The 24,126-nt window shown below is 45.4% G+C and overlaps 1 protein-coding gene across 1 annotated transcript; it reads left to right on the top strand.

Annotated features, from left to right (window-relative positions):
* Positions 1-4,965: 4,965 nt before the first annotated feature.
* Positions 4,966-12,091, top strand: LOC136444610 (doublesex- and mab-3-related transcription factor A2-like). Its single transcript, XM_066442242.1, has 2 exons — positions 4,966-5,620; positions 9,635-12,091. The coding sequence occupies exons 1-2, from the start codon at positions 5,191-5,193 to the stop codon at positions 10,435-10,437; spliced, it is 1,233 nt and encodes a 410-aa protein (XP_066298339.1). The 5' UTR covers positions 4,966-5,190; the 3' UTR covers positions 10,438-12,091.
* Positions 12,092-24,126: the final 12,035 nt, after the last annotated feature.

The raw sequence follows: 24,126 nt of genomic DNA, 5'->3' as shown, positions 1-24,126 counted from the left end.
CTGGGAAAGTATATCAGCGCCGTAACTTGTGTTTAAAAGTCGACTGCACTGGAATAAACAACACCAACGCCTTGCAACCTTCGGGCGAAAAACAGCCGGGAAGGTGACCCCGGTACACATGGACATACAGACCTTCCCAGATTTCAAACCAACAAGATTTTTACATCAGTTATATTCGAAGACTCTACGGTTCTGACTCACAATTAATTTAATACTGAATCGAGGGCGAAATGCAAATGCCCCCAATCTGAAAATTGTCAAAAATTTAACTCTAGGCTTTACGGCACCGCCATTCTCCGAATCTGGAATTAGCTAAAATCGTTGTTAAAACCCACAAAAATGGCTCGTATCGAGAGCACAGGGTACTCCCTATTAGTTCATATCACGCAATCTTGGTAAAAGGCCGCCAATCAGGTTTAACGAAGCTGTGAAAGTTGGATGAAATTTCATCCAACTGTCGCGCGACAAGCGTTGCTAAGGGCCGCGGAACGATTCCGCTGTCCGTTGAAAATGAAATTGGTTCGAAAGGTGTTCGAATTCGTACGTGGCGTGGCGGCTGCAAAATCAGCTAATTTCCACTTTCGTACTTGTGATTGAGGCAATCTACTTGTTACTTTCTAGTGTTGTAATAAACTGGTACCTGGTCATAAGTTTGAAACAGGTTTAAAAGAAGTTGATCTTCGTGGTATCGAGAGGGTATCAAACACATTACCCACACCGCAAACGCCTAACTACTTCATGGAGGTTTCTGCCCTACGGACTCATGCTCATCCTGCAGCTAATTGCGTGCAGGGCAAGAGCGCCCCCTGGCGTCCAGACCGGTAGTGTTTCCTGCATCGACAGCCGGGGACGCCCTGTGAAATCGCCTCCTTGGGATCACTGGTTGGGCTTGTATCATGTGTTTTTCTCTGGTCTCATTGTACCCACATGATTAGAGTTCCACGACCTCATACAATCGCCAAATAATGTCAACCTTTAGAACTGACCTATCATAAGTGTTTCTCGTTGATTATGCCAATGACCGATGAGGTCCTCATTTGCATTAGTTGCATCTTTTCCACCTAAGTAACAAAAACTGTCCAAAGTATGAAAGTCTTCTCTCAACAAAGAAGGCTATTCTAACACTTCCTACTCAATTATGAGAATGAAGTACTGTTTTGCATGTTTATGTTTAACGATGTTCACCTTTGGTATGACATTTATTTAATTTACATTTGTGGATGTTCCTTACTTTCTTACATGCCACACGTTTAAAAAGTCCTATCATGGAACATATTGGATTCATAAATTTTCCTCTTTAGTTTAGAAATTAGTTCCTGATTTGCACGATTGCCATCTCATTATGTTAATTATCACTGAAGTTACCTACATAACGAAAAAAATGATGATCCGTAAACCCCCGCCCCTGTAGTTCAAAAACATGCTGCTAAGGGGCTCAGACCTATATCACCTTATATCCCGTGCAGAAGAGCGACATCTCCCACTCCAATTTGGTCACCGTACCATCTTTAGATCAAAAGATACAGAAAATCCTCCCTCCCTCCCTCCCTCCCTCCCTCCCTCCCTCCCTCCCTCCCTCCCTCCCTCCCTCCCTCCCTCCCTCCCTCCCTCCCTCCCTCCCTCCCTCCCTCCCTCCCTCCCTCCCTCCCTCCCTCCCTCCCTCCCTCCCTCCCTCCCTCCCTCCCTCCCTCCCTCCCTCCCTCCCTCCCTCCCTCCCTCCCTCCCTCCCTCCCTCCCTCCCTCCCTCCCTCCCTCCCTCCCTCCCCCAAGTGTGAGTTCAAGCATTCCCCAGCCCCCCCCCCCCCCAGTTGGGATTTCTGCCATTCCTACAGGATTGTGGGATTACCTGAAATATCTATCGAATGAGTTGAAACTTGACATTTTATCTAGTGCCGTAAAGTGTTGGCTTGGTGTCCCTGTGTTGTGTCAGTTCACACAAAGCTGCTGTCAAGCGGAGCCTGCGGCGGTCTTACAGCCATAGACCCATGGATCAAGCCAACAAAGAAAACGGAAAGCATGTATGCAGGCTAAAGACGGGCGGGAATCACTGTTACTAGATTCTGCTACCCACTTGTAAATGTACTTATTACAGGACACTGTATCGCTTGATGACAACGGCGCTATAAAAGTAGAATGTACCGGATGTAGATACCCGATGTAAATGAGTGACCTTCCAGTGTACACCGGCGTTGCAGCGATGTCATTGGCTGTTTCTTAAATTCAAATCACCGGTGGCAGCGATACTATGAGACTATGTTATGGGAGCATCACATATATATGAGACTTTTATTTTATAACAATTCAACCAGAGTAGCTAGAACTCAAATTCAAATCTCGGAATGTTCAGTTGTTACTTCACGCGCGTTGCAGAATAATAGGACTGATAATTAGACCTGTCTGAATGTCATCTCAGCCTGATCTACGTTCCATCTGAGATTCTTATCTGATATTGTGGGGCTGGCGCAGCTTAGGCTGCTGGAACCTCGGCACAATCGCCTGCCTTGTCTTTCACCTGAATATTGCAGGATCGCCACTGATTAAGTGATTTAACATTGCGTGTCTTGTTCAGTGTTCCATACTCTGGACAGACATGCCCCAATCTGGAGGTTATTGTGATTCCTGTGGTTCTGCGTCTCCGTCAGCGCAGGAGAAACAACAGTATCCTCACAATTTCCCTACATAAACGCATGTTTCAAATGAAGGCACAAACTTTGTCCATCTCGTGTGTTTGTGCAAGAGTCCCCCTCCCAAGGCAAGTGTTTCTGAAGGACAGACGCCAAGCGGCTTCTAATCGCGCTGCCGGCGCGCTGTAATGCCGCCCTGGGGAGTTCATGTTTAGAAAGCAACAGAGCCCTTTACTTCTTGGTTAGTTAGCACGAAAATCAAACATCGCGTGTACTTTCGTGCTTCTCTAATTCGTGGTGCCAATCCCTTAAAGATTGTATCAAAAGTGCTGCCCCTAAACATTCAACATGTCCTGTGGTTTACGGTTCCTTTGAACACAAATTCTTGTCCTCGTCCGGTCTCGACGTCCTCAGATATTTTGCGAGCGATTTGCAAAAGCTCTTGTCAGTCAAGAAGAATGTTATTGTTGATAATTAAATTTTGCTCACCCGCAGGCCCAAAACTAATTTCCTGTCACGCACAGCCGCTAAGCAAGGTGTGCCAGCCCTCACCGCTCGGTAACAAGAACACTTGTCTCTCGGTAATGGGCAGGGCCGTCTGCTAGTATCAACTCGCTGAAATCGTTAGTGGAAGTTTGGCCATTGAAAGTGATGTTATCTTGACGTGATCGTTTCTCGCGGCAGGGATTTCATGGGAGCCAGACAAAGGAGAAGAAGACGTTGATTTGTTGAACACGACATAGCAGGGAACGGCGAACACTATACCCCTGCACGGAGAAATGACACTATAATAGTAGTAGAGTTGCATTTTGTTCTCACACTTTCAAAACCTTTGTAACAATCTGAAATAACTAACTGTTCAAAACGATTTCTAACATTTATCTGATGTTCTAGATATGTTCTACCGTGTTCAAACATGTTACAAATATTTTTGACGTCGTTATTCATATCAGTTTCTAAACTGCTGCAACAAAGATGAAACATTTCTTCTAACATGTCTAACATTTAGAATTATTTGTGTAACTGGGTCAGTGGGATGGGAAGAGGACAATTCACATCATCCCTGCAAATCATGACTGGGTGCCATGCATAGACAGATGTGTGCGTGCGTCTGTCTGTGTGTGCGTGTGTCCGTGTGTGTGTGTGTGCGTGTGTGTGTGTCGGTGTGTGTGTGTGTGTGTGTGTGTGTTTGTGTGTGTGTGTGTTTGTGTTTCCAGACTACTGTAGTCAGTATAACTCAAGATCCCTCTTGATGGATTACAGTGATATTTGGTATGTGGGCAGGTGTTGGGAAGCCGAAATTCAAGGTCGATTTTGGGCCCCTGGTATGTGACCTTGGTACTGCAGCAGAACTTCAATTTTTTTGTATCTTTTGACCTGGACGTGCTGTGGTCTTGAATTTTTGGTGGCTGATAGGTTGTGATGTAATGAAGATGTGGTGTAGGTTTGGGCCCACTAGCAGCTTGCTCAGTCATTTGCATAAACAGAATAGTTCATGGAGATATGAGGTCTCCGAACTCTTGTTAGAGCTGCATTTTGCATAAGTTCCACACTTGGTCTCGACAGAATTATTTGTTTGCTGTCAATCTTATGTCAGCGTTGTGGATCGCCCGTCTCTCTTGAGAACCCTTACAGCACTTCGGGTGGGTGTTTTGGCTAGCATCTCAGACACACATTCCTAACTGGCTACCATGAACAGAGAAAAGTAGTCCCTGTACATGTGTCCTAGTGTATCGCTGCGCTGACGGTTTGTTGTTACTGTCTACTAACGGCTCATCAACAATTGCTTTACAGTTTCACTGTCATGATGCAATATCTACGGCGATTTGGTAACTTATACAGAGAATGATATCATGATGTCATTAAACAGATGATTTACTGCAGTAAAATGGTGGCCATCACGCGACTTGGTTGTAGCAAGCGACATGAGCGCCCCCCCCCCTTTCTGTAAACAATACCATTATAATTATACTTTAAAAGGGAAAATGTTCAGGCTTTATAACTTCTTCGCCGCTAACATAAAACCATACCGAACTTTTTTGTTCTGTCCTTTGCCCTTGTTTCAGCCGCGAACTTAAAACCACTGCATATAGTCCATTTTCTCCCTACTACGAAATTAACTCCCGGCTAACATTTCAATTTGTTTAGTTTTGTATGTGCTCTCTCTCCCTCACACACAGACACATGCAAATCCACACGCATCCAAACCCGTCCGGATGGTCGACTATTTTTTTAGAGAGCCTTTAAGAGATTGCTCAGTTGGTATGTGCCGGCAGACCAATCAGCGCCTAGAGTAGTCCACCGTCTGCTGACGAACACCATGGGCCAATAAGAGCAACGCTTAGATTGAAGGCTTGGCTGCTCGAAGTATGTCCAGTATCTATGTAGAGTCGGACGTACACATAGGGCACTTGTATTGCGCACGGCAGGCTCAAGTGTTTCAGACAATTTGCGGAGGAAGCCCGTGCTATTGTCACAGACACACACACACAGTGACTTCGCATAGCTGACCAGTCCAGTATTTCTGAGTCTCGATCCCCTTATCGGAGAGGCGAGAGACGCAAGGATGAGCCTCGGGCCAACTCCACTCGACGCCCGTGGAAACCTACCGCCAGTGTCGGTGGGCCACACCGTGCCTGTGTCCGGCCCACACCTGCCTCCAACTTTGATGTTTCGCTCGGATAAGTATCCGCGGACCCCGAAATGTGCTCGCTGTCGTAACCACGGCGTGGTGTCCGCGTTGAAGGGCCACAAACGTTACTGCCGCTGGCGGGACTGCATGTGCGCCAAGTGCACCCTGATAGCCGAGCGCCAACGCGTCATGGCCGCGCAAGTGGCGCTGAGACGGCAGCAGGCTCAGGAAGAGAACGAGGCCCGTGAGCTGGGTCTCCTGTACGGTAGTCCGGACGGCATGACGCTCATCGGCCCTGGGACCGGCCCGGGCGTCTTTCCCGCAACAAAACCCATGGACCTGGCCGACCGCAGTAGTCCTCCAGGTGAGACCAAAATCTCAATACCTTCTGGATTTCTACCCGTCGGTTAAAGTTTGGCTTTGTTGGATGACTGTAACGTTTACATCAACCAGAAGAGACTGTTTACCCTGCCACAACTGACATAACTACCATTCTCTTACAAATCAAATGTTTGTTTTGTTTTGTTTTGTTACTTGTTACATTTTAGTCCATCCCGAAGGCACTGATACTGTAAGTGCATACTCTATATTGCCGAAATTTTCCCCTTTGAAACTGTTTACAAAAAATACCCTTACGTGCTCCAGACTGTCATATTCCATAACAACTATGTTTGTAACTTGTCACCGGCCTTGCATTAGTCAAAGCGGTTTTACACACAAATCCTAAGTGTACCTGCACAAATACACACTGCAGAAATACAGCCCACACTAGTACATGTCACAGCCAGTGGTGTTTCATTATTTATATTTGTACTATTACCGGGCCTCTCCGAGTCAACCTGCGCACCTCTCTTCTCTAACGTATAACGTCGGCGCGGGGGACTCGTACAGTCCTGATCACTCTTCATATCAGGAGTGTTCTATTGTGGGCAGATTGAATCCAAGGCCCGAGTCAGTTTGGCTTGAGCGTTGCGATTGTAGGTATTGTTCGGGCCAGTCTAGCTGTAAGGCGGGGTTGACACCCCGGATTGTTGCAGATCTTATCACAAATCTGACGTCTGGTTATTTCTCACATGACGATGGCAGCACGATAACGTGTTGCCCCGGCGCCGCCCATGTCAGTACCGTGTTCTGCCGTTAGTTCTGTACATACGCAGTACGCGGGATCTCCGACATCAGGTAGCGACCGTTTCACAGACGCAGTGTCTTTTTGACTCCCATCTGTAGATGTAGCCGATGACAGCAGCACAATATACAATAAAAGTCATGATCTGAAGGGCAAGGAAAACAACTGACTGGCCAACTAGCCTGCAAAATGTCTGGTCTCATAACATGTAACGTACAAAACATCACACTTCAAAACGTTTTTATTCCCGTCGAGGGCAAAATGGGTTGATCGTTGAAACCATTAACACTTTCAAACGAGAGAACTTTTCTTTCTCTCAGCTATTTGTGTAGGTAGTCACTTATGAAGATATACAACTAATCAAGGTTTAAAGAATAGCAGTAGATTATCCAGTGAAAGTTGCTGTACTTAAGTGTTGGTGATCTACAGCAAACAAGAATGGTAGCTAAACGGAAGCTATAAAAAGGATCGTCCTATACTATAGTAGATATCTTGAATAAGCGCCGGTTAACTAGGCGTGGTTGTCTCTCTGTTTTCCAGACCCAACAGTGTTTGCAGGGCAGGTCGCGCGTAACCACTGAAATCTACTAAGGTTGCTTTTCTTTCAACATCCTTCAGGAATCTCTTCCTCACAAATAAAGAATTACTAATTTTCAGATTTTATCTCAATTTCTCTTCTATGCAGAAGATGACATCGTTTTCTATGGATCCGCAGAAGGTATCTTGACTTTTGGATACCTCGGTTCAAAGAAGGGGAAAGTTCGCGTAATTTGAGGACATGATATATTTTCAGTTAAAACATGTTACATACTTGTTTTGTTTACGGGTTAGCCTTTCTGAAATAAGATGATTTTCATTCTGAATTAAAGAAAAGTTTCCAGCTTTGCTTAAGACACGGTCCTTCCCGTGTCCCAAACACAACTCTCTGCGATAGTGCCGCGGTGACGTGTGGGGCCTGTGTGACCTATAGAACTGGACGTACATTTCAAACCTTTCCGCTGATTGAAATAGAATGACCGATTGAAATATGTGAAACTTTCAAAGCTTTCACGGGTTTGTTGATTTCAAATAAATCGAACCAATTTCAACGCTTCAACTAAAGGGTAGAGCGACAAGCAGGAATGTCATTTATAGCGCTTTCCTATTCATCTCGACAGCCCATTTATTAATTCAGAAATACCGTCGGACTTTTAGCCGTTTCGTTTATTTTCCTCTCGTAGCGCGCTAGCGACGAGAAGAATTTGATATCGCAGACGAGTTGTTATGTGCGCTATTTCCTGTTCGCAACTTGTGCAACGGGCGCGTAGTTGTGTTGTGTTGTGCTGTACTGTGGTGTACTGTGTTGTGCTGTGTTGTGCTGTGTTGTGCTGTACTGTGTTGTTATCGTTATGTGCTGTGCTTTGTTGTGTTGTGTTGTGTCGGCTAGCTATGTTGTGTTGTGTCGTAAAAGGGAATTGTTACTCTCAAACATCTTTACCAATCATGCGAAAGATCTCAAACGAACTAGTAGTTAAGTTAATAGTCACTTTTGAATAAACATGACTGAGCTCAGTTCTACAATGACCGCTGAGTTGAAGTTCTGTTCCTGTGAAGTCTTCTAGCAGTCAAAGTTGTGCTGTTTTGGCGATACTTTCAATCTGTTATAATGGGGTAAATGTTCGCGTGATCGTGACTTTAATGGCATTGAAACTCTATTTAAGATTTGGTTCTAGAGGTTGAGGGAAACACGTTAGCACAGTGTGACGGGTAACATCTGCGACTCTGTCGACTGAAAGCTCTCAAAGCACGTGCTCTGTTCACGTCTCCATAGATACGTTTTTCATTGGAATTATTCCTGTGTGCACTTAGTTCTAAGAAACGCCACTTTCCTTCAGCCCAAATTACTGCATCAGATCTAGGAGAAGCCCAAAATTGAGTCTGCACCTGACGGCAAATCTCACGTATGTAGGATGCGTGTGTAGTTATTCACAACCTCTGTCATCACTTTCCAACAACATATTGTGGAAGAAAACAGGATTAGGAAGACAACTCACTCAACGAAGTCTCGGGAACCCAGTTCATGTCGTCATGTACGGTACCTACAAAAGACGTAGCGTCACAGAATGACGTTACGCCAAAGCGACAAATTTGACATGGATCTTTGTACGTCCTCGCGAAATATGCTACCTTGGTTGCTATATCATCGTGCAAGGCTCGAAATACCCGTTTTTGTGTTGCGCAAGTTTTTTTGTACAAACACGGGTAGTGCAGCGGTAGGGCAGTTGCCGAGTGGGAAGAAACCTCCTTTGATGCAAATGTTAAGTCATAATACGGACATTGTCATTCTCCAGATCGAGGAGGTTTCAAATTAGGGAAACAGTCCCTTGGAATCGTCAAAAAAAATAAGTTCTTCTTCTTCGACATTTGAAAATCTCCGATCCGGCGTCGCTGATTGTGGAACTTGATTCCTCTTAACAGTAAACTTTAAATTTGAAGCGCTATAAGCCTTACATTTATCAGCATTCATGATTTCTTAGGTTACTCAGTTATTCACCATACTCTGCTGATACTGCAGGAGGAAATGCGCGAGAGAATCTCTTTAGAAATGAAATTGATAGAATTGGATCGATATGGACCTGTCTCTGTACCAGTTGCTAGTATGTTTATTCATCTATATTCGGACGTTTGGGCCGTGGAAGTGGGGCAACCTAAAATGGTGATTTTTGCACGGTTTTGGCTTTTAAATGTAGCATCTCGAGCCATGCATACAGACGAGGGATTTCCGGTTTTCTAGGACTGACGTAGACGACGGTCCCCCCGCTTGTATTTAGCGCTTGTGATTATTTTTACTTATCTTTTTTACATCCGTTCGTTTATAAAAGTAGTGGTGTAATTTTACTCTCCAAGCAGAGGTTGATGGGGCAGATCGTCACCGTTTTATCATATGCCTTTTTTTTTTCGCAAGCCCATTTAACGGGGCTAGCGAGAAAAAAACGGCATATGATAAAACGGTGACGATCTGCCCCATCAACCTCTGCTTGGAGAGTAGTGTAATTTGGGCATTGAAGTTCTTTCACACTTTAAAAAATGTCCAATGTCTATTGATATACAAGCCTGTTGAAAATATTCAATGATATCATTTATACAAAAAGACAGTTGGATTTTGCGTAATGAGGATGAATGGTGAGCTAGTATGGTAGTGTTGTTATATGCAGCCATAGATCCCTGATATTGCGTCAAAACCAAGCTGACTTCCTTCGTGTGTCGATACAGAAAAACGCCAGAAGGTGGACTTCCTGCCGGCCGGTCGGGTGGTGTATGAAGAGCGCAGTGCGGGCGGAGACGGTGGACAGATCAGGCCGCAGTCTCCAGTTGACCTGGCGGGAAAGGTACAGGAGGACCAGCACTCTGTCACAGAGACGAGGTCTACCACATCGTCCGAGTCCCCCTCGCCACCGCCCGACACTCAGCACAGCCAAACCCACAGGGACTCATCCGACACAAAGGACAAGACAGGCGCAGTCGGGATGGTCGACAACGTGTCAGATAATGGCGTCGTCATTTCAAATGTCCAAATGTCTGCTCTGGAAATGCTGGCCCGGGTCTTTCCCACACAGAGCCAACAGACACTGCAGTTGGTTTTGACCGGCTGTGGCGGAGACGTGGTTAAGGCCATAGAGCAGGTGTTAGCGCGACAGAACGCGCCACTCAACACGTCAGCAAACCACACCACCCCGACCACCACGGACATGTCCAAGCGGACACTTGTCAGCTATCGCCCATACCTATCCTCCACAGCTTCCTCTAATGTTGGACTCAAGTCAGCCTTCTCCCCCCTCCCCACCACCCCGCACCTCGACACGTCCCCTGTCGGGCTCGGACTAGGTTCCGTCAGGTTCGCCTACCCGCCGCCCATGCGTGGCCTCACCTTTGCCGGGTACTCGCCCACCCTGCTGCCCGGGTTCGGTTTCCCGGCGTTCGGCGGGTTGATGCGGGGTGTTTGCCACTCCCACAAAGACCCGGCGCTCTGCTCGCTGTGCAACTACAGCGGTGCAAGTAAGTCTACGGCAGACTGATGAACGCACGGAATAGCTCATACAGTAGGCACTGTACTTGCCTGTATATCGGTAATATTTTTGTATCAGCATTCTATTGATTCATACACAATCAGAGAGAGAAGGGCCAGAGTGAGAGACACTGAGAGCTGATTAACTAGTAGGGACCGAAAGTATTTAAAGCACAGAATTTAATCAGAATATCTAATCGTGTGCAATGTAATGTACACAAGGGCACAGCGATTTAGAAATAACTTACAAACGACAATTAGTTTCTTTAGGTGTCCTTTTATAGTTGTTATGATAGCTGACATTTCCGTATATTGTGAAATACATAGTGTACCTACACGCCACGGTATTGTATTCTCCTACAAGGCGTACACAGACCATTCACCGGACATGTAAACCACCTGAAGTTCTGCCGGGCTGAAAACTGGCGCAATTTCAGCTATTCTATTCAGGTGAATGGAAGCATGAGGCTAACTTGTATGTGTATAGAATGTATGCGGACGAGCTATGCTCTCACACTCACATGTGTAAAGCTCCTTCTTGCGAAGAATGCACTTTGTTAATGTATTGTGTCCAAATGTATATCTTGTGTTTCCATACTTAAAAGTCTGCCGCAAACCGTTTCTGTCAGCGTCTGTGTAAGTTCCCCATGACGTGCCGGAGTGAATGGGTGAGAAGAGGTAACCCTGCTATTGTGCCATCAGCGAACATCTGCCCACCGCGCGATGTACCGGACTGACTTACAAGTGTGCTCTGGTCGTAGCAATGAGGCGATGGAAAAATAGATTATCACAAAAGAATTCATTTGGCTTTGCAACTGTACACAAAACACCCCGGATCGGACCAGCTTCAATTCTAGCGCAAAAGTAGCAGACTTGGCTGATGAAAACGGCCAGTGTAGCGTGAAAGATAAGCGGCTTTACGCTGAGTTTGGCTTTTCTGGAGGGCCCTTCTCAACGTATGGTTGCCACGGGCTATAATCTGTCCAACTTTGTTAAATGGAACCCTGGCGTGGCTCTATAGCCAGATTTAGGCCGCCATTGTCCCTGTAGCATTTCGTGTTCAGTCCACTAAGTTTCATGGAGAGCTCTTGTGAAGGCTGGCTGAGAGGCACAAACAATGAACTTTGTCTGGTGTTCATTACGATATGTCTTCCCACGCCAGCCGCTAACCGGCATCACAGACTCTTCGATGGCTTAATTAACCACACCAATCATAACGTCCGTACGATAAACAGTGCGTCGACACTATTGGCACCAACAGGAGTAGTTATATTACATGGCAGCTTGTCGACTCAGCCATCTTCAGTATCTGTCATAGTCTTCAAAGTTAATAAAACACAATTTCTACTTAAGTCAGACGGAACTTGCTAATTCATGTGTATGTAGAAAGTCGTCGGGGTCTTATCAGGGACAAAACTTTGCCCTTTCTTGTAGAACTGCTAAAAATCAACAAGGTTAGAAATGTACGGAGGAAAACGAATTTAGGAATGTGCAAGATTTATTGTAATAATGTGATGATGTCTGTCATGGTGTCGTTAATGAACCGTATGAAAAGAAGGTTTGCGCTGTCAGATACATGTCATGGTTTGTGCCAGAAGTCACAAATGAATTGGAGCTGATGTTGGCGTTGATACATTTTTGTAATAAAGTAGAAATTGCACATACTATTAAAAGTGTCATCTGAATTTACGTAATACATTGAATATACAAAGTAACGTTAGCTGGACATTTTCAGTAATTCTAAGTCAGAACTTAAGACATAAACGAACATTACAGATATGACATAAGACCCTTATACAAAATGTGACACTCAAATAACATCCTAGATTATATGATTTATATTCTTTGTATCTGATCATCATGTTTCAATATCACGTTTCGACACTACAGGAATGCGTTCATATCCGTAGACATGTACATTGAAGGCAAATGTATCGATTGGTTTATATAATATGAGCTTTTGAAAAAAATCACTACTTGACACATCTCTCTTATTCAACACTCTTGGTTTATAACAACTTGTAAGACAATGAAAAGATCGTAATCCGTGCAGGGGACCTTGCAAAACTATGCGGAAACATTCACACACAGACACACCGAAAACAATACCTCCGTTTTCACCGTTTTAAGCAACAAAAATGTGAGCGAAGTCCTGTGCGTATATGCCGTTGGGCAAGGCACTCATACAAAATCAGTTGGTTTTAAAATCAGGACAGCAGAGCCCGAAAGGTATATTTTGGGACTCCAAGTAGCTGAACCACCAAAATAATCATTTATAAGTGGTGTATACCAAAAATGTGAATGAAGTCCTGTGCCCATATATACTCCAGGCACCACCACGCCAAACTTCATGTCATTTGGTTTTGAGATCAGGGCACAGAAGCCCAAAACATACACTTTTGCCTGAAAATAGCAAAAACAAAAAGAATTCCAAAAGCTTATAGAAGAAAAATGAACATATCTTGGGGGTATTGGCTGACTTTGATTTCATTTGGCTACAAAATGACAGAATTGAATCCAGTTGACTAAAACGGCAGGAGACGTTAGCAAAACAATAGAATTATTCCCCCGTGGGGTAGCACTGGGGTGATTTCAGAAATCAACGGTGGAGAATTTTTTTATCGAACTCCTGTATTGTGTGTATCTAGACAGAATATAGCCCTGCATAATCATCAATTAAACCAGACATTTATGATTGATGCGCAACGGAAGAATTTGAGAGCTCACTAGAACAAACCAGCTGAACGTAACGTAGACAAGGAAAATTAAGCAGTTTGACTTCTGATAGAATCATGATACTAGCTGTTCTTAGGGTACTCCTATCGTCACCGGTGTTGACTGTACACATTTTTCATGGTGACGTCTTGCACATCCGTCCCACACATCCTTCAAGGCCGAGGTCGGGATGTTTTGACAGAGAAAAATTGCCCTAATGCTAGCGGGTAATGTGAGTCGCCTTAGTGGCGCAATGTAACACATGTTTTCGTTCAGGGTCAAGTTTCTGTGTTGCCCCTTGCAATTTCGCTAATCATCCTGGGTCCTTTGGGAGACAAATGACTGCCGTAACCAGACTTCTGCCCCAGACTACGGTAATTCCTGCTCTTTTCTCGTAGTTGTTCGGTGCTGACAGTGACAGGGAGTACCGGAGAGAACGCGCGCTCTCCCATTCACAAATACTGCCTCCAAGCGTTCCCACAAACCCTTGCAGTACCGGAGTGGAAGTGTGTGTCCCTGCGGACGACTGGCGAGATGTTGGACTGACGCCTCTTGTGCCTGAGGTAGTGAAGCAGACGAGTCAGGTTCAAACTTTCTTGACACCGGAAACTGTATCGAGCTCCAGTCCCACACAGATCCGCGTCCATGACATACGACATCATACCTGTATGATGGCAGCACCGTCCTCCCGAACCGATCCAACATGTCCCCGTCCATACACCAGGGCGGCTCGCCTGAGTAGTGTCTAGTTCTACATCGTATGCTTTCTTAGCCCCGATATCATAGTCCCGATAAACTTCTAAGCACATATTGGTAAGACTTCCACAGATTACAGTGTACATAGAAAGGATATATTCCTGAACAATTTCTACGTGTTATCATGTATGCCACTATACAAACTACATCTTTATGGTTAAGATTTTATCACAGAATATGCCCACACCTTCCGTCCGTGCACGGAAATTAACACAATAGATGTGATCTACCAGAAGACAAAGTTGGCTGACATGTCAAGTTTATGCCGCTCATCACCAGGTTAGATCGGTCGTTATCGTCGTGGGTTTTTTTTCTCACAGACTTCTTTTTTGCCATTCGACCCGACGCTGTGCATTTTGTCAGCGCCTGAGAAAAGTGACATTCTGTTGAGCAGTAATTGTTCGGTCTGCAATGTGCGGTATCCTAACGTTACACGTAGCTGTGACTTTACTGTCGATCATTCCCGTCTCCGGAGAGTTGAGGCCAACCCACGGGAGCTAGCTACCTATGGTCTACAATGTAATCGTCAGTGTTTTTCAATTTAATTTAGAGAGCCATCTTACAAACGCCAACGGCTCCATTCAGCGGTCTCCCACATGGCTTTTTCCCACTACAGACATCTACTCAATATAGGATTCTTTCAGCCGTCGGTAAACTGAGAGCACCACAAATACTTTCTCCAGCTGACTACGCCTCGTGCCTACTTCAGCCTTTGTGGCGGCGGGTTTTCCCTGGATCAAAGCTACTCCAACCATTGAAAGTTGTCCCCCTTGGAGTATTCTTCCACTTGAGAAACATTACAGGGTGGGAAAATGTAAGCTATTCCCTTTCCAAGCGAAGGAAAACTCGATTGTCTAAACGAACTGTTTAAGCATTTTGAGAAAAGGCAACATTTTTCTGTCGGGACCTTTGTGGTACCGGAGTGTCAAATAGACGGAAAGAGCAACAGCTAAAGGGGTTCACGAGTGCCCGCGCCTCTTTGTTAGGCGTCTGCTCATGTGGTCGTTGGGCAATATTTCTACCATTGTATTTCGGTAGTTTCAAAGTGAGAACACGATGAAGTACTCGTGATATTTGCTTTGCAGAATCAGGCTACATTCTGGTGCAACACAACAAGTATAGGAAGAAATGGTGTTTTCTTGTGGAAACTGTCTGGCCAAAATATCTGACCATGTCATATCGTGACATAGACACAGACACAGACAGCGATCGTCCATGTTGCCGGCAACAAACAGACCTGTTCTATGACAAATCAGATAGGGGTCGCCTATGCAGTATGGACAGCGTGTTCTGTCTTATTCATCCAAACAGCCACTTGAGTTTCTATTACATTGTAGCTAGTGGAAAATTGTCTTGTACCTTCGTTTAGTAACTTGACAGGTTCTGGGCGACCAGTCAGCAGTTAAGACAAGAGAGAGAGCATGAAAATGCAACGGAAATAAAATAAAAAGGAGAACGCAGAAGAGAGAAGGGAGTAGCTGTGGCCTGTGGGTGCCACCTGTTTCACAGAAGCTGTGGAATGCTGATTAGAAGATTCCTGTGGCCCCTGGGCTCAGTCGTGCACCGTTGGGCGTGGCCCAGGTAATTATATCATCGCCACAGGGGAGATTAGCCGCACCTTTGCATCTTGTCAATCTCACAAGACCAGAAGGTCAACACACCGTTAAGCCCGACTTGATTATGTCAAACCGTTCGTCTGTTCCTCTCTTCTCCAGCAATCATACTAACGTTACAGTGAACTAAACTAACCATCGACATGTCCGGCCTTTACAAGAACTCAACCTCACCACATCTCCGTATATCTTAGTGTGGGGAATGGAAAAGCTTCAACTGCACATTCCATAAAGTCCTGAATGTCTGATCAGACAAGATGCAAAGCAATCACTCAACCAATTAAGCAATCGATTAATGAATGAATGAATGAATGAATCGATCAAACTTTATGACACAAATGTTAGAATACAAGAATGTATTAATATTATCAAAATTTGTAATATCTACAATACAGAATTCTTCCGAATGCTTCTATGTATACGTCATACATGACGACATATGAACTCATACATCTGATTAGAATAGGATCAATCATACAATTGAAATCGTTACGAGTAACACTATCCTACTAACCTGCTGTCATATAATAGAGACTTTGCAAGAAGGATTTGCTGTGTTGTGTCTTCGAGTTTTGGGGAGAGTAATGTCTGTGTGGTTTCTCAGAGCATCAGTCAGCTGGTCTTCTGTACATCGAAAAATACTGTGTTTGTTGGTACTTTTGTGCATGTATAGTGTATATTTGAGCTGTGCGTGTGTGTGTGTGTGTGCATGCATGTGTGCGTGCATGTGTGTGTGTGTGCGTGCATGTGTGTGTGTGCGTGCATGTGTGTGCGTGCATGTGTGTACGTGCATGTGTGTGCGTGCATGTGTGTGTGTGTGTGTGTGTGTGTGTGTGTGTGTGTGTGGTATGTTTGAGACATCGTGGAAAGTAAACCAGCTGGTCAGATTGTGTCCATGCCTTACAGGTGCTGCTTGTCTCACATAAACACAAATCCGTTCAGCGGACATTCAAGAATGAAACAGATGATGACATCTAAACATCAGAAGTACCAACCAGCCCTAGCCTGTGTGACAAGTAATCAGTCACGTTAGCTTCACTAACGCCTCCTAAGCGTTTTCGAACATGAATACGTGTTATAGGACTGGTTTACAACAGGATATCAGCTGTTCACGTCCTACCAGCGACATCCGTGTCCCGGCCCTGTTCCATTTTCCTTGTGCACGGATGTGCACTGTTTCCGAGCCTGCCAGAGAACAAGCCCCCTGTAAGATTTGGAACATGTAACTCCGCTGGCCGCCCCGTTATTTACTTGTGAAATAGTGCATTTCTTTGTCGACCACCCGCAGCTCGACAGAAATGTCAATCGGAAGCCACCACCATGTCTCTTCTTTACCCTGGGCCGTGCTCCCGTGAAGAGGGAACATTGTTGGAACAAGATTCCGCCGTCAAGCGGAACATGTCGGGATCAGAGCGTTGCTACTAGAGTTTCATTCGAGACTGAACGACACTCGCTAGATAATACGAGCGGCTCCCTAACCCTCACGTCTTGAAAAGTTGGAGTCTATGGACAGATTTATCAGACACGGTCAGCCAGGATGAGAGACTTGTAAAGGTGGAAAATGGACTGGCCTAAATCCGCCCAGGAATGCAACCAGAACCGTTCCGGACTTTACGCTTTGAGCTGAAATGAGACGTTGTGACTCAATTTGCAACATTTAGGAGCTTTTATGGTATTGAATGGCAGGCTTGGCTATGTACACATTACACAAGTTGGGCTGTGCCGGAACGTGTGCTGCATGACTTCCAACTTATCAACGGCTTACAAAACCAACGGCCTCAATTAGTGGGATCCAAAAGGCAAATAAATATATGAAAGACTCGACTAAAAACCTGTTGTATTTTTGTGAATAACAAAACAGCATTAGTGTCGCTACTCAAGACGGGCTCAAGGTGGGCGGTCAGGCTGCTACAGAGTGGCTGAGTTCTCCGATGTACACACGACACGGGGCAATGCACCAAGTACACTGGAACAACGTCCGCTTATCACCCAGTAATCAGGTGTAAGCTAGGCAGACAGGGACAACGGCTAACAGCCGCGCTGACTGACGGCCTGTCACTCAAAGCACACGAGACGGGAGAAAGGCCTAATAAATCAACACGCAGACATGCATACATACAGACAGACAGACAGACAAAACACAGAAACACACACACACACCGACACACACCGACACACCCCCACACGTACACACACACACACACACTAACACACAGACACACATACACAAATCACACACACCACACATACACACGCGCGCGCGCGCACACACACATACGCACCCCACTCACTCACACACACATACACATACTGTAATGTTTAGGAAGGAATGGGCTTTGGGCAAACAGCTATTTTAAAACTGTAGCGGAGAGTGTGAATAGGCCTCACATCAGCATCCGAAAGAAACCAAATTAATCTTGACACGCCCGACGGCCGTGAATGGCGGGTTTTTACTGACTGAAGTTGGAACAGGGGAAAAGACAACCGACACCAGTCAACAATTTCACGTTCAGCAGCCCTAGACCCCGTCAGGTGTATTTGTCCCCACCTATATATCAGAGCAGAAACATTCGCACCCTGCACGTCCCAGAGATTGACAAGCAAACTTTGCAGGAGAGCTTTCATTAACAAATCGCCAAGTCTTTGTTGTTGACATGCCTGAGATGTGCGGCGCACGGCGCGCCGGGACAGGTGTGTACTTCAGACACATAGTCTTGTCAACACCACCGCGGTGTAGGGGCGCAAGGCTCGGGCTGCCGGGAACGCAGGGAAGCACTCCCGTTGCTAAAGGGACACTCATTTTCCTTCAGCTGGATGAACCAGGACAAGACGTGACCACCTGTACATCTTCAGCTGCCATTAACCCGTGCTCTTTACGCACCACTAAAGCGCTTGTCCTGCATATTCTAGTCCAACATGGACCGTATACGCCATATGTTATGACCCGGAAACGGAAAACCAAATTTTAGTTAGCATAGACAAAGCCCCGCTCCAATCTCTAACGGTATGTTATCAGAACCGGTGATGATCGTCTCCTCCCAAAATGGAAGCGTTTTGCAAGCTGTGCATCATGGGAAACATCAAGAGAAATATTTACCCAAAGGGTAGTCTGTCCAAATTCAAATAAAATCAATTGCTCAAGATGTCAATAGAGCTTAACATATATGATATAGCAAACAATACCTACATGTTACGTTACATACCTCTGGCAGAACAACTCAGTTCTGATCAGTAAGACTCAGAAGCCAATATTATAGAGTCCTTTGGGCCCCCTAGCGGCTCGATATGGTACTGTGGTACTGCAGCGGACCTTCCGATTTTGATATCTCGTGTTCTGGACATGCTATGGACGTGATATTTGAGTGGTAGATTTCTCTTAGGGCAAAGAGTAAGTGGTGTAGGTTTGCGCCCCCTGGAACTGCAGGATGGGATTTTGTTTCAGAATTTGGTGGAGAACAACTCAGGAAGGGGTTGACGGATCGTCATGGTTTTGGTTTGTTTCTTGAAAAAAATCTATAATCACTTATTTTCCTTCAAATGGTCAAAATGGGCTTCAGAATGTTTTTCATATGCTGGTTTGGGAAGTCAATGAACAGATGACTTTCTTTTATTTTCGGGACGGGCGAATCTATCTCCTTTCCACAGGCTTTTCAGTGTACATTTCCATACAATGCCAGGGTAGAGATGACGATCTAACAGAATCGACGATTCTACTGGTAGAGATCCCGAGTCCCTGTCTTGTTCTAAAATAATAGGAATCGAAGTTTAAAAGTTTTGTCTAAATGTACAGACCCTGCCGGCAGAGATCCCGATCGTAGATTCTGTCTTAATTAATGTTACGTTGCTTCGCGTATTTTCCAACGATAATTGTACTGACTTCGTGTATTCTTTTGTGCAACTAAAGAGTTACCAAGACTGCCATACTAACAGGAAACAGCGTTTCGCACAGGACGGCCGGAGCTACAGAAAGACCGCACTATCATACTTAGCACTCACACTATCATACTTAGTACTCACACTATCATACTTAGTACTCACACTATCATACTTAGCACTCACACTATCATACTTAGTACTCACACTATCATAAAGGGTTCAATACGGAATATCACATTTTCCACAACCTCCGAGTGCGGAGCTTACGAATAATCGAGTTTCTCCTTCATCACATTCCAAACAAATAACTCGAATAACATTTGCTTTGTTCTTTATCGCGGCTTTCTTAACAGTTTTTAACTAAAAAGCTACAATGAAAGCTACAATAGCAAAGGTACACCCATTCACCCATGGTATGCGGATTTGTTTTAGGGGGTGGTGGGGTGGTATGCGGACTTGTTTTAGGGGGTGGTGGGGTGGTATGCGGACTTGTTTTAGGGGGTGGTGGGGTGGTATGCGGACTTGTTTTAGGGGGTGGTGGGGTGGTATGCGTACTTGTTTTAGGGGGCGGTGGGGTGGTATGCGGACTTGTTTTAGGGGGTGGTGGGGTGGTATGCGGACTTGTTTTAGGGGTGGTGGGGTGGTATGCGGACTTGTTTTAGGGGGTGGTGGGGTGGTATGCGTACTTGTTTTAGGGGGTGCGTACTTGTTTTAGGGGGTGGTGGGGTGGTATGCGTACTTGTTTTAGGGGGTGGTGGGGTGGTATGCGGACTTGTTTTAGGGGGTGGTGGGGTGGTATGCGTACTTGTTTTAGGGGGTGCGTACTTGTTTTAGGGGGTGGTGGGGTGGTATGCGTACTCGTTTTAGGGGGCGGTGGGGTGGTATGCGGACTTGTTTTAGGGGGCGGTGGGGTGGTATGCGGACTTGTTTTAGGGGTGGTGGGGTGGTATGCGGACTTGTTTTAGGGGGTGGTGGGGTGGTATGCGGACTTGTTTTAGGGGGCGGTGGGGTGGTATGCTGTAGCTTGGGAGATTCTGATCGCAGTTTGTGTCATTTAAGTAACTGGAGGTCTTACCCTTATTCTATCAGTCCCAATATTTGCTAGGTCAATTAGGACCATCGAGAAGTGGCGAACGAGAGCCTTTCTGTCCGTCCGGAGGTTGTCGCGGTCATGCGTCATTAGCCAGACACAGTGTGGCCATGCTCGGTCAGACATTTCGTGCCACAGCATTCCGTCTCGTTGTGACGGACCAGGCAGGGCGGAACGGTGGCAGGAAAGATATGGGAGTGGAGCCAGCAGCCGACATGCTGATGGAGGCAGAGATAGACACGGTAGCTGTACGTTTTGGGGCTGGGGGGGGGGGGGGGGGAGGGGGGATATTCTCTACTGGTGAGTAAAACGTAACTTAAGCAAGAGTCCGTAGGACACAATTCTCCGTGAAGCAATTATGGTGTTTGCGGCGTGGCTAAGGTGTTTGACACCTTCTTTAACTACAGACATGTCAAAGTTCAGACGAATCCATCAAAAGGATCTTGATTTATAGGTGCAAGGACACAGACCCAGACAGAAACAAGTTGTCAAAGTATGAAAGTCTCATTTTAACAAAAGAGGCTATTGTAGCATTTTCCAATAAATTATATAAATGAGGCATTAATTTGCATGATATATATCTAATAATGTTCAACTTGACTTAACTTCCAAATGCTGCAAGAATGAAATCCCCATCATTCACATCTACGGAATTATCTTTTCTTGTCAATTATGCATATTAGGTACTTATTTGCATAAGTAATGTCAATCGATATTCCTCTCCATCTCAGATGCAGGCAGTTACAGGTAGTATAGAAAGCCGCAGCCTAACATCTGCTTGGAGTCGTTAATTGCAACCAGGAATCCCGTTCCTTCTCGGGGTGCACGTTGGTCCGTCAGCTGTTGCGTTCACGGCGGACTGAAGCCCCTGCCACACTTGTGCGTATAAGCAAGTCCGTGTGAGTTCCGTGTTGAATTCTGACAATACGCAGTTGTACGCTCAAAATATCAAATTTCTTGAGTTATGCGCGGCGCATATATAGGGCATGATTAACGAATTCAGCGCATCCATTGCGTATGAGACACGTATGATTTGCATATGAAGTGCGCAATACTATTATCCTTGCAGCGAATAGCTGCGTATCAGGTGCGTATGCTGAGCGTATTCCGGACGCACACAACGTCTGCCGACCGCATGCCCGACGGCGTGACGCACTTCCAACTATTGCTAATTACGAGCTAATTTGATTGCATTGATATCAGTACATGTAGTTACTTTAAACTGTTGTGGGAAGACGCCTCTACAACTGACGACAAGTAGGACTTTTTGCATATGTGTAACATGAACACTAGTTTTGCTTCTGGAACACTCCATGACAATTTGAGTTATTATTTACCCTGTATATTTGGTTGCGTTGATATCAGTAGTTACGTAAACTGTTATTGGAAGACGCCTCCACAAGTGCCGACAGGTAGGACTTTTATGTGTGTGTGTGTAACAAGGACTCTGCAGTTGTGTGGGGCATTTTAATGATCATTTACATTAAAAGTTATGTACACTATAAAGATTGTATTTGTTTCCTCTCTGCCCTTAACTAGATTAGATACCCGACCCGACCAATTGAATACCAAATCTGGAAAGTACCCCGGATATCGTATGCGCTATGTGTACGCTATCCGTACGCTATCTGTGCGTTTGTCATACGTTACTGATACGTCTAATGCGCTGCCCGATCGCAAGACGAACGGCACTAATTCGTGACATATATTCTTATTCGCCATACGTTTGTTCATCGTGCGTTGTATCTGCGCTGCAAGTCCGCTATGTGTACGCTGTTCAGAGCTCGTGCCGCAAGAGAAGCGTATTACCGCGTATAAAGGGCGAACACATAGCGCGCTAGTACCGCACTCGACCGATGTCGGACGGATGCATTGCGAATTTACAATGTCTGAGCACGAACGTTTTGGGTAGTTCCAAAAGTTTCAGGCGTACTGGGCCGTACCTTGCATATGCCTGCGTACCTAAAACTTTCACAAAACGATTGAGATACGAATTAGGTGCGTCTTGTGCGTACGCCTGCGTATGACAAAAATGTTATACGCAACCCACACGGACACGATATACGCACAGGTGTGACAGGGCCCTAAGGTGCATCGTCGATAGAGCTGTGCGCACGTTCGCAGCTACAACTCACGATCCCTTGCTGCATTGGTATGTGACTTGGCATATCGTATGCTAGGTTGCGTGTGGTGATGCCCGCGGTCTATTTTACACCGTAACAGTGTCTAAACGATCACAGCCAATAGCGTAAAAGACTCGCAATCGGACCAAACTAAAGCGTGTACTGAATGGGGGGACTGTTCCACATGCGCGTCAATGTAGGTGTGCAATTACAATATTACATTGACGATAAAAGCAGCTACGGTGCGGGTGTAAAAAAAATTGTGCATCATCACGCACAACCTAGCAGACGATGTGCCAAGTTACACACCAATACGACAACGGGATCGCGAGTTCTTGTTGCGAACGTGCAAACAGCATAATTTCTACAACACACAACAAATTCGATAACAGGGTCAGATGAAGTAACTAATGTCATGCGGTTTGAATAGACCATTGTCTAGCTGTCTGTATGTTGAAGACAGAATGACAAGACGGGTGATTTCTAAGGCACGGCAATTCAGTCAGACAGTCAGGACAGCAATAGCGGAGAGCTAGAGAACTTCAGTTGAGGAAAAGTGAGCAGAGCCAGCAACATGTACATGTAGTCACCGTCAGTCTTCCTCATGACTCAGGAGACTCCCGTGCCCAGTGTACAGGAAACCTTGTCTCTACCGTCTTGTTATACAGACCCGGATCTTAATCCATAATTTAATCATTTTAATGTTGACATCAGTGTTTGTGTTGCAAATCAAAACTTGTTTTACATATAGAATCTGCTTAACTGCGCCTCCCATCTGTCAGCGTAGTTGGTGCAATTATCCGGCTGGTGCAATAATGCGAAGTAGCCCAGCTGGACCGGTAGTACACTGTATCATACAGGAGGTGAATAGTTACCTCGGTGTGCTGTATGAACTTGTTAGCACGCATTTAGATGTTAGAAAGCTTTCTTTATACAGGTACAGTGCGGTAATACATGCATTCACAGCAAGGAGGTTATACAGTCTATATAACCTCCTTGTTCATAGTAATAAGACAGTGAACAGGTAGAGACAGCATCCTGTCTGTCAGGAGGAGATTTGTTACCATCCCAGCATTCCTTAATACACATCCAGCAATACACATCCACAGATAGCTGACTGTAGACAAGAAGCATATAGACTTGTCATGTCGCTTTTGATATTGCAGCAACTGGTACACTTTGATCATTATCTCCATGAAAAAAGGCTTTTTCATGAGATACTGTTTTGCTTGCGTTTGGTGTCTGTGTGTATGTTTGTGTCACCGGACGCTTAAAGTCGCCATAACTGTAGAACCTGTACATGGATTGAATTGATTTTTGGTATGTGGGTGGGTGTCAGGTGGAGGAAGGTCAAGGTCGATTTTGGGCTTCCTGGCATGTGTGACTGGAACTGCAATGGCGTATTTGTTAAAATCTTAAATGTAGAAGAACTGAAGAGTGGATGGACAGATCGTCATGTTCTTTGGTACACAGGTAGGTTAGACCAAGTTGTACACACTTAAGTGCAAACTATGCAAATGAGACCG

This window comes from Branchiostoma lanceolatum, chromosome 11, assembly GCF_035083965.1.
Source record: "Branchiostoma lanceolatum isolate klBraLanc5 chromosome 11, klBraLanc5.hap2, whole genome shotgun sequence".
In the NCBI taxonomy this organism is placed as follows: domain Eukaryota; kingdom Metazoa; phylum Chordata; class Leptocardii; order Amphioxiformes; family Branchiostomatidae; genus Branchiostoma; species Branchiostoma lanceolatum.
Note: the sequence above shows the minus strand (reverse complement) of the source record. Positions and strands in the feature narration are given on the sequence as shown.

What these genes read in the sequence shown, in the direction of transcription:
- LOC136444610 (XM_066442242.1), top strand. Translation starts at nt 5,191, where the DNA reads ATGAGCCTCGGGCCAACTCCACTCGACGCCCGTGGAAACCTACCGCCA. An exon ending in CGACCGCAGTAGTCCTCCAG is followed by an intron (nt 5,621 to 9,634) that starts GTGAGACCAAAA and finishes GTGTCGATACAG; the next exon opens with AAAAACGCCAGAAGGTGGAC.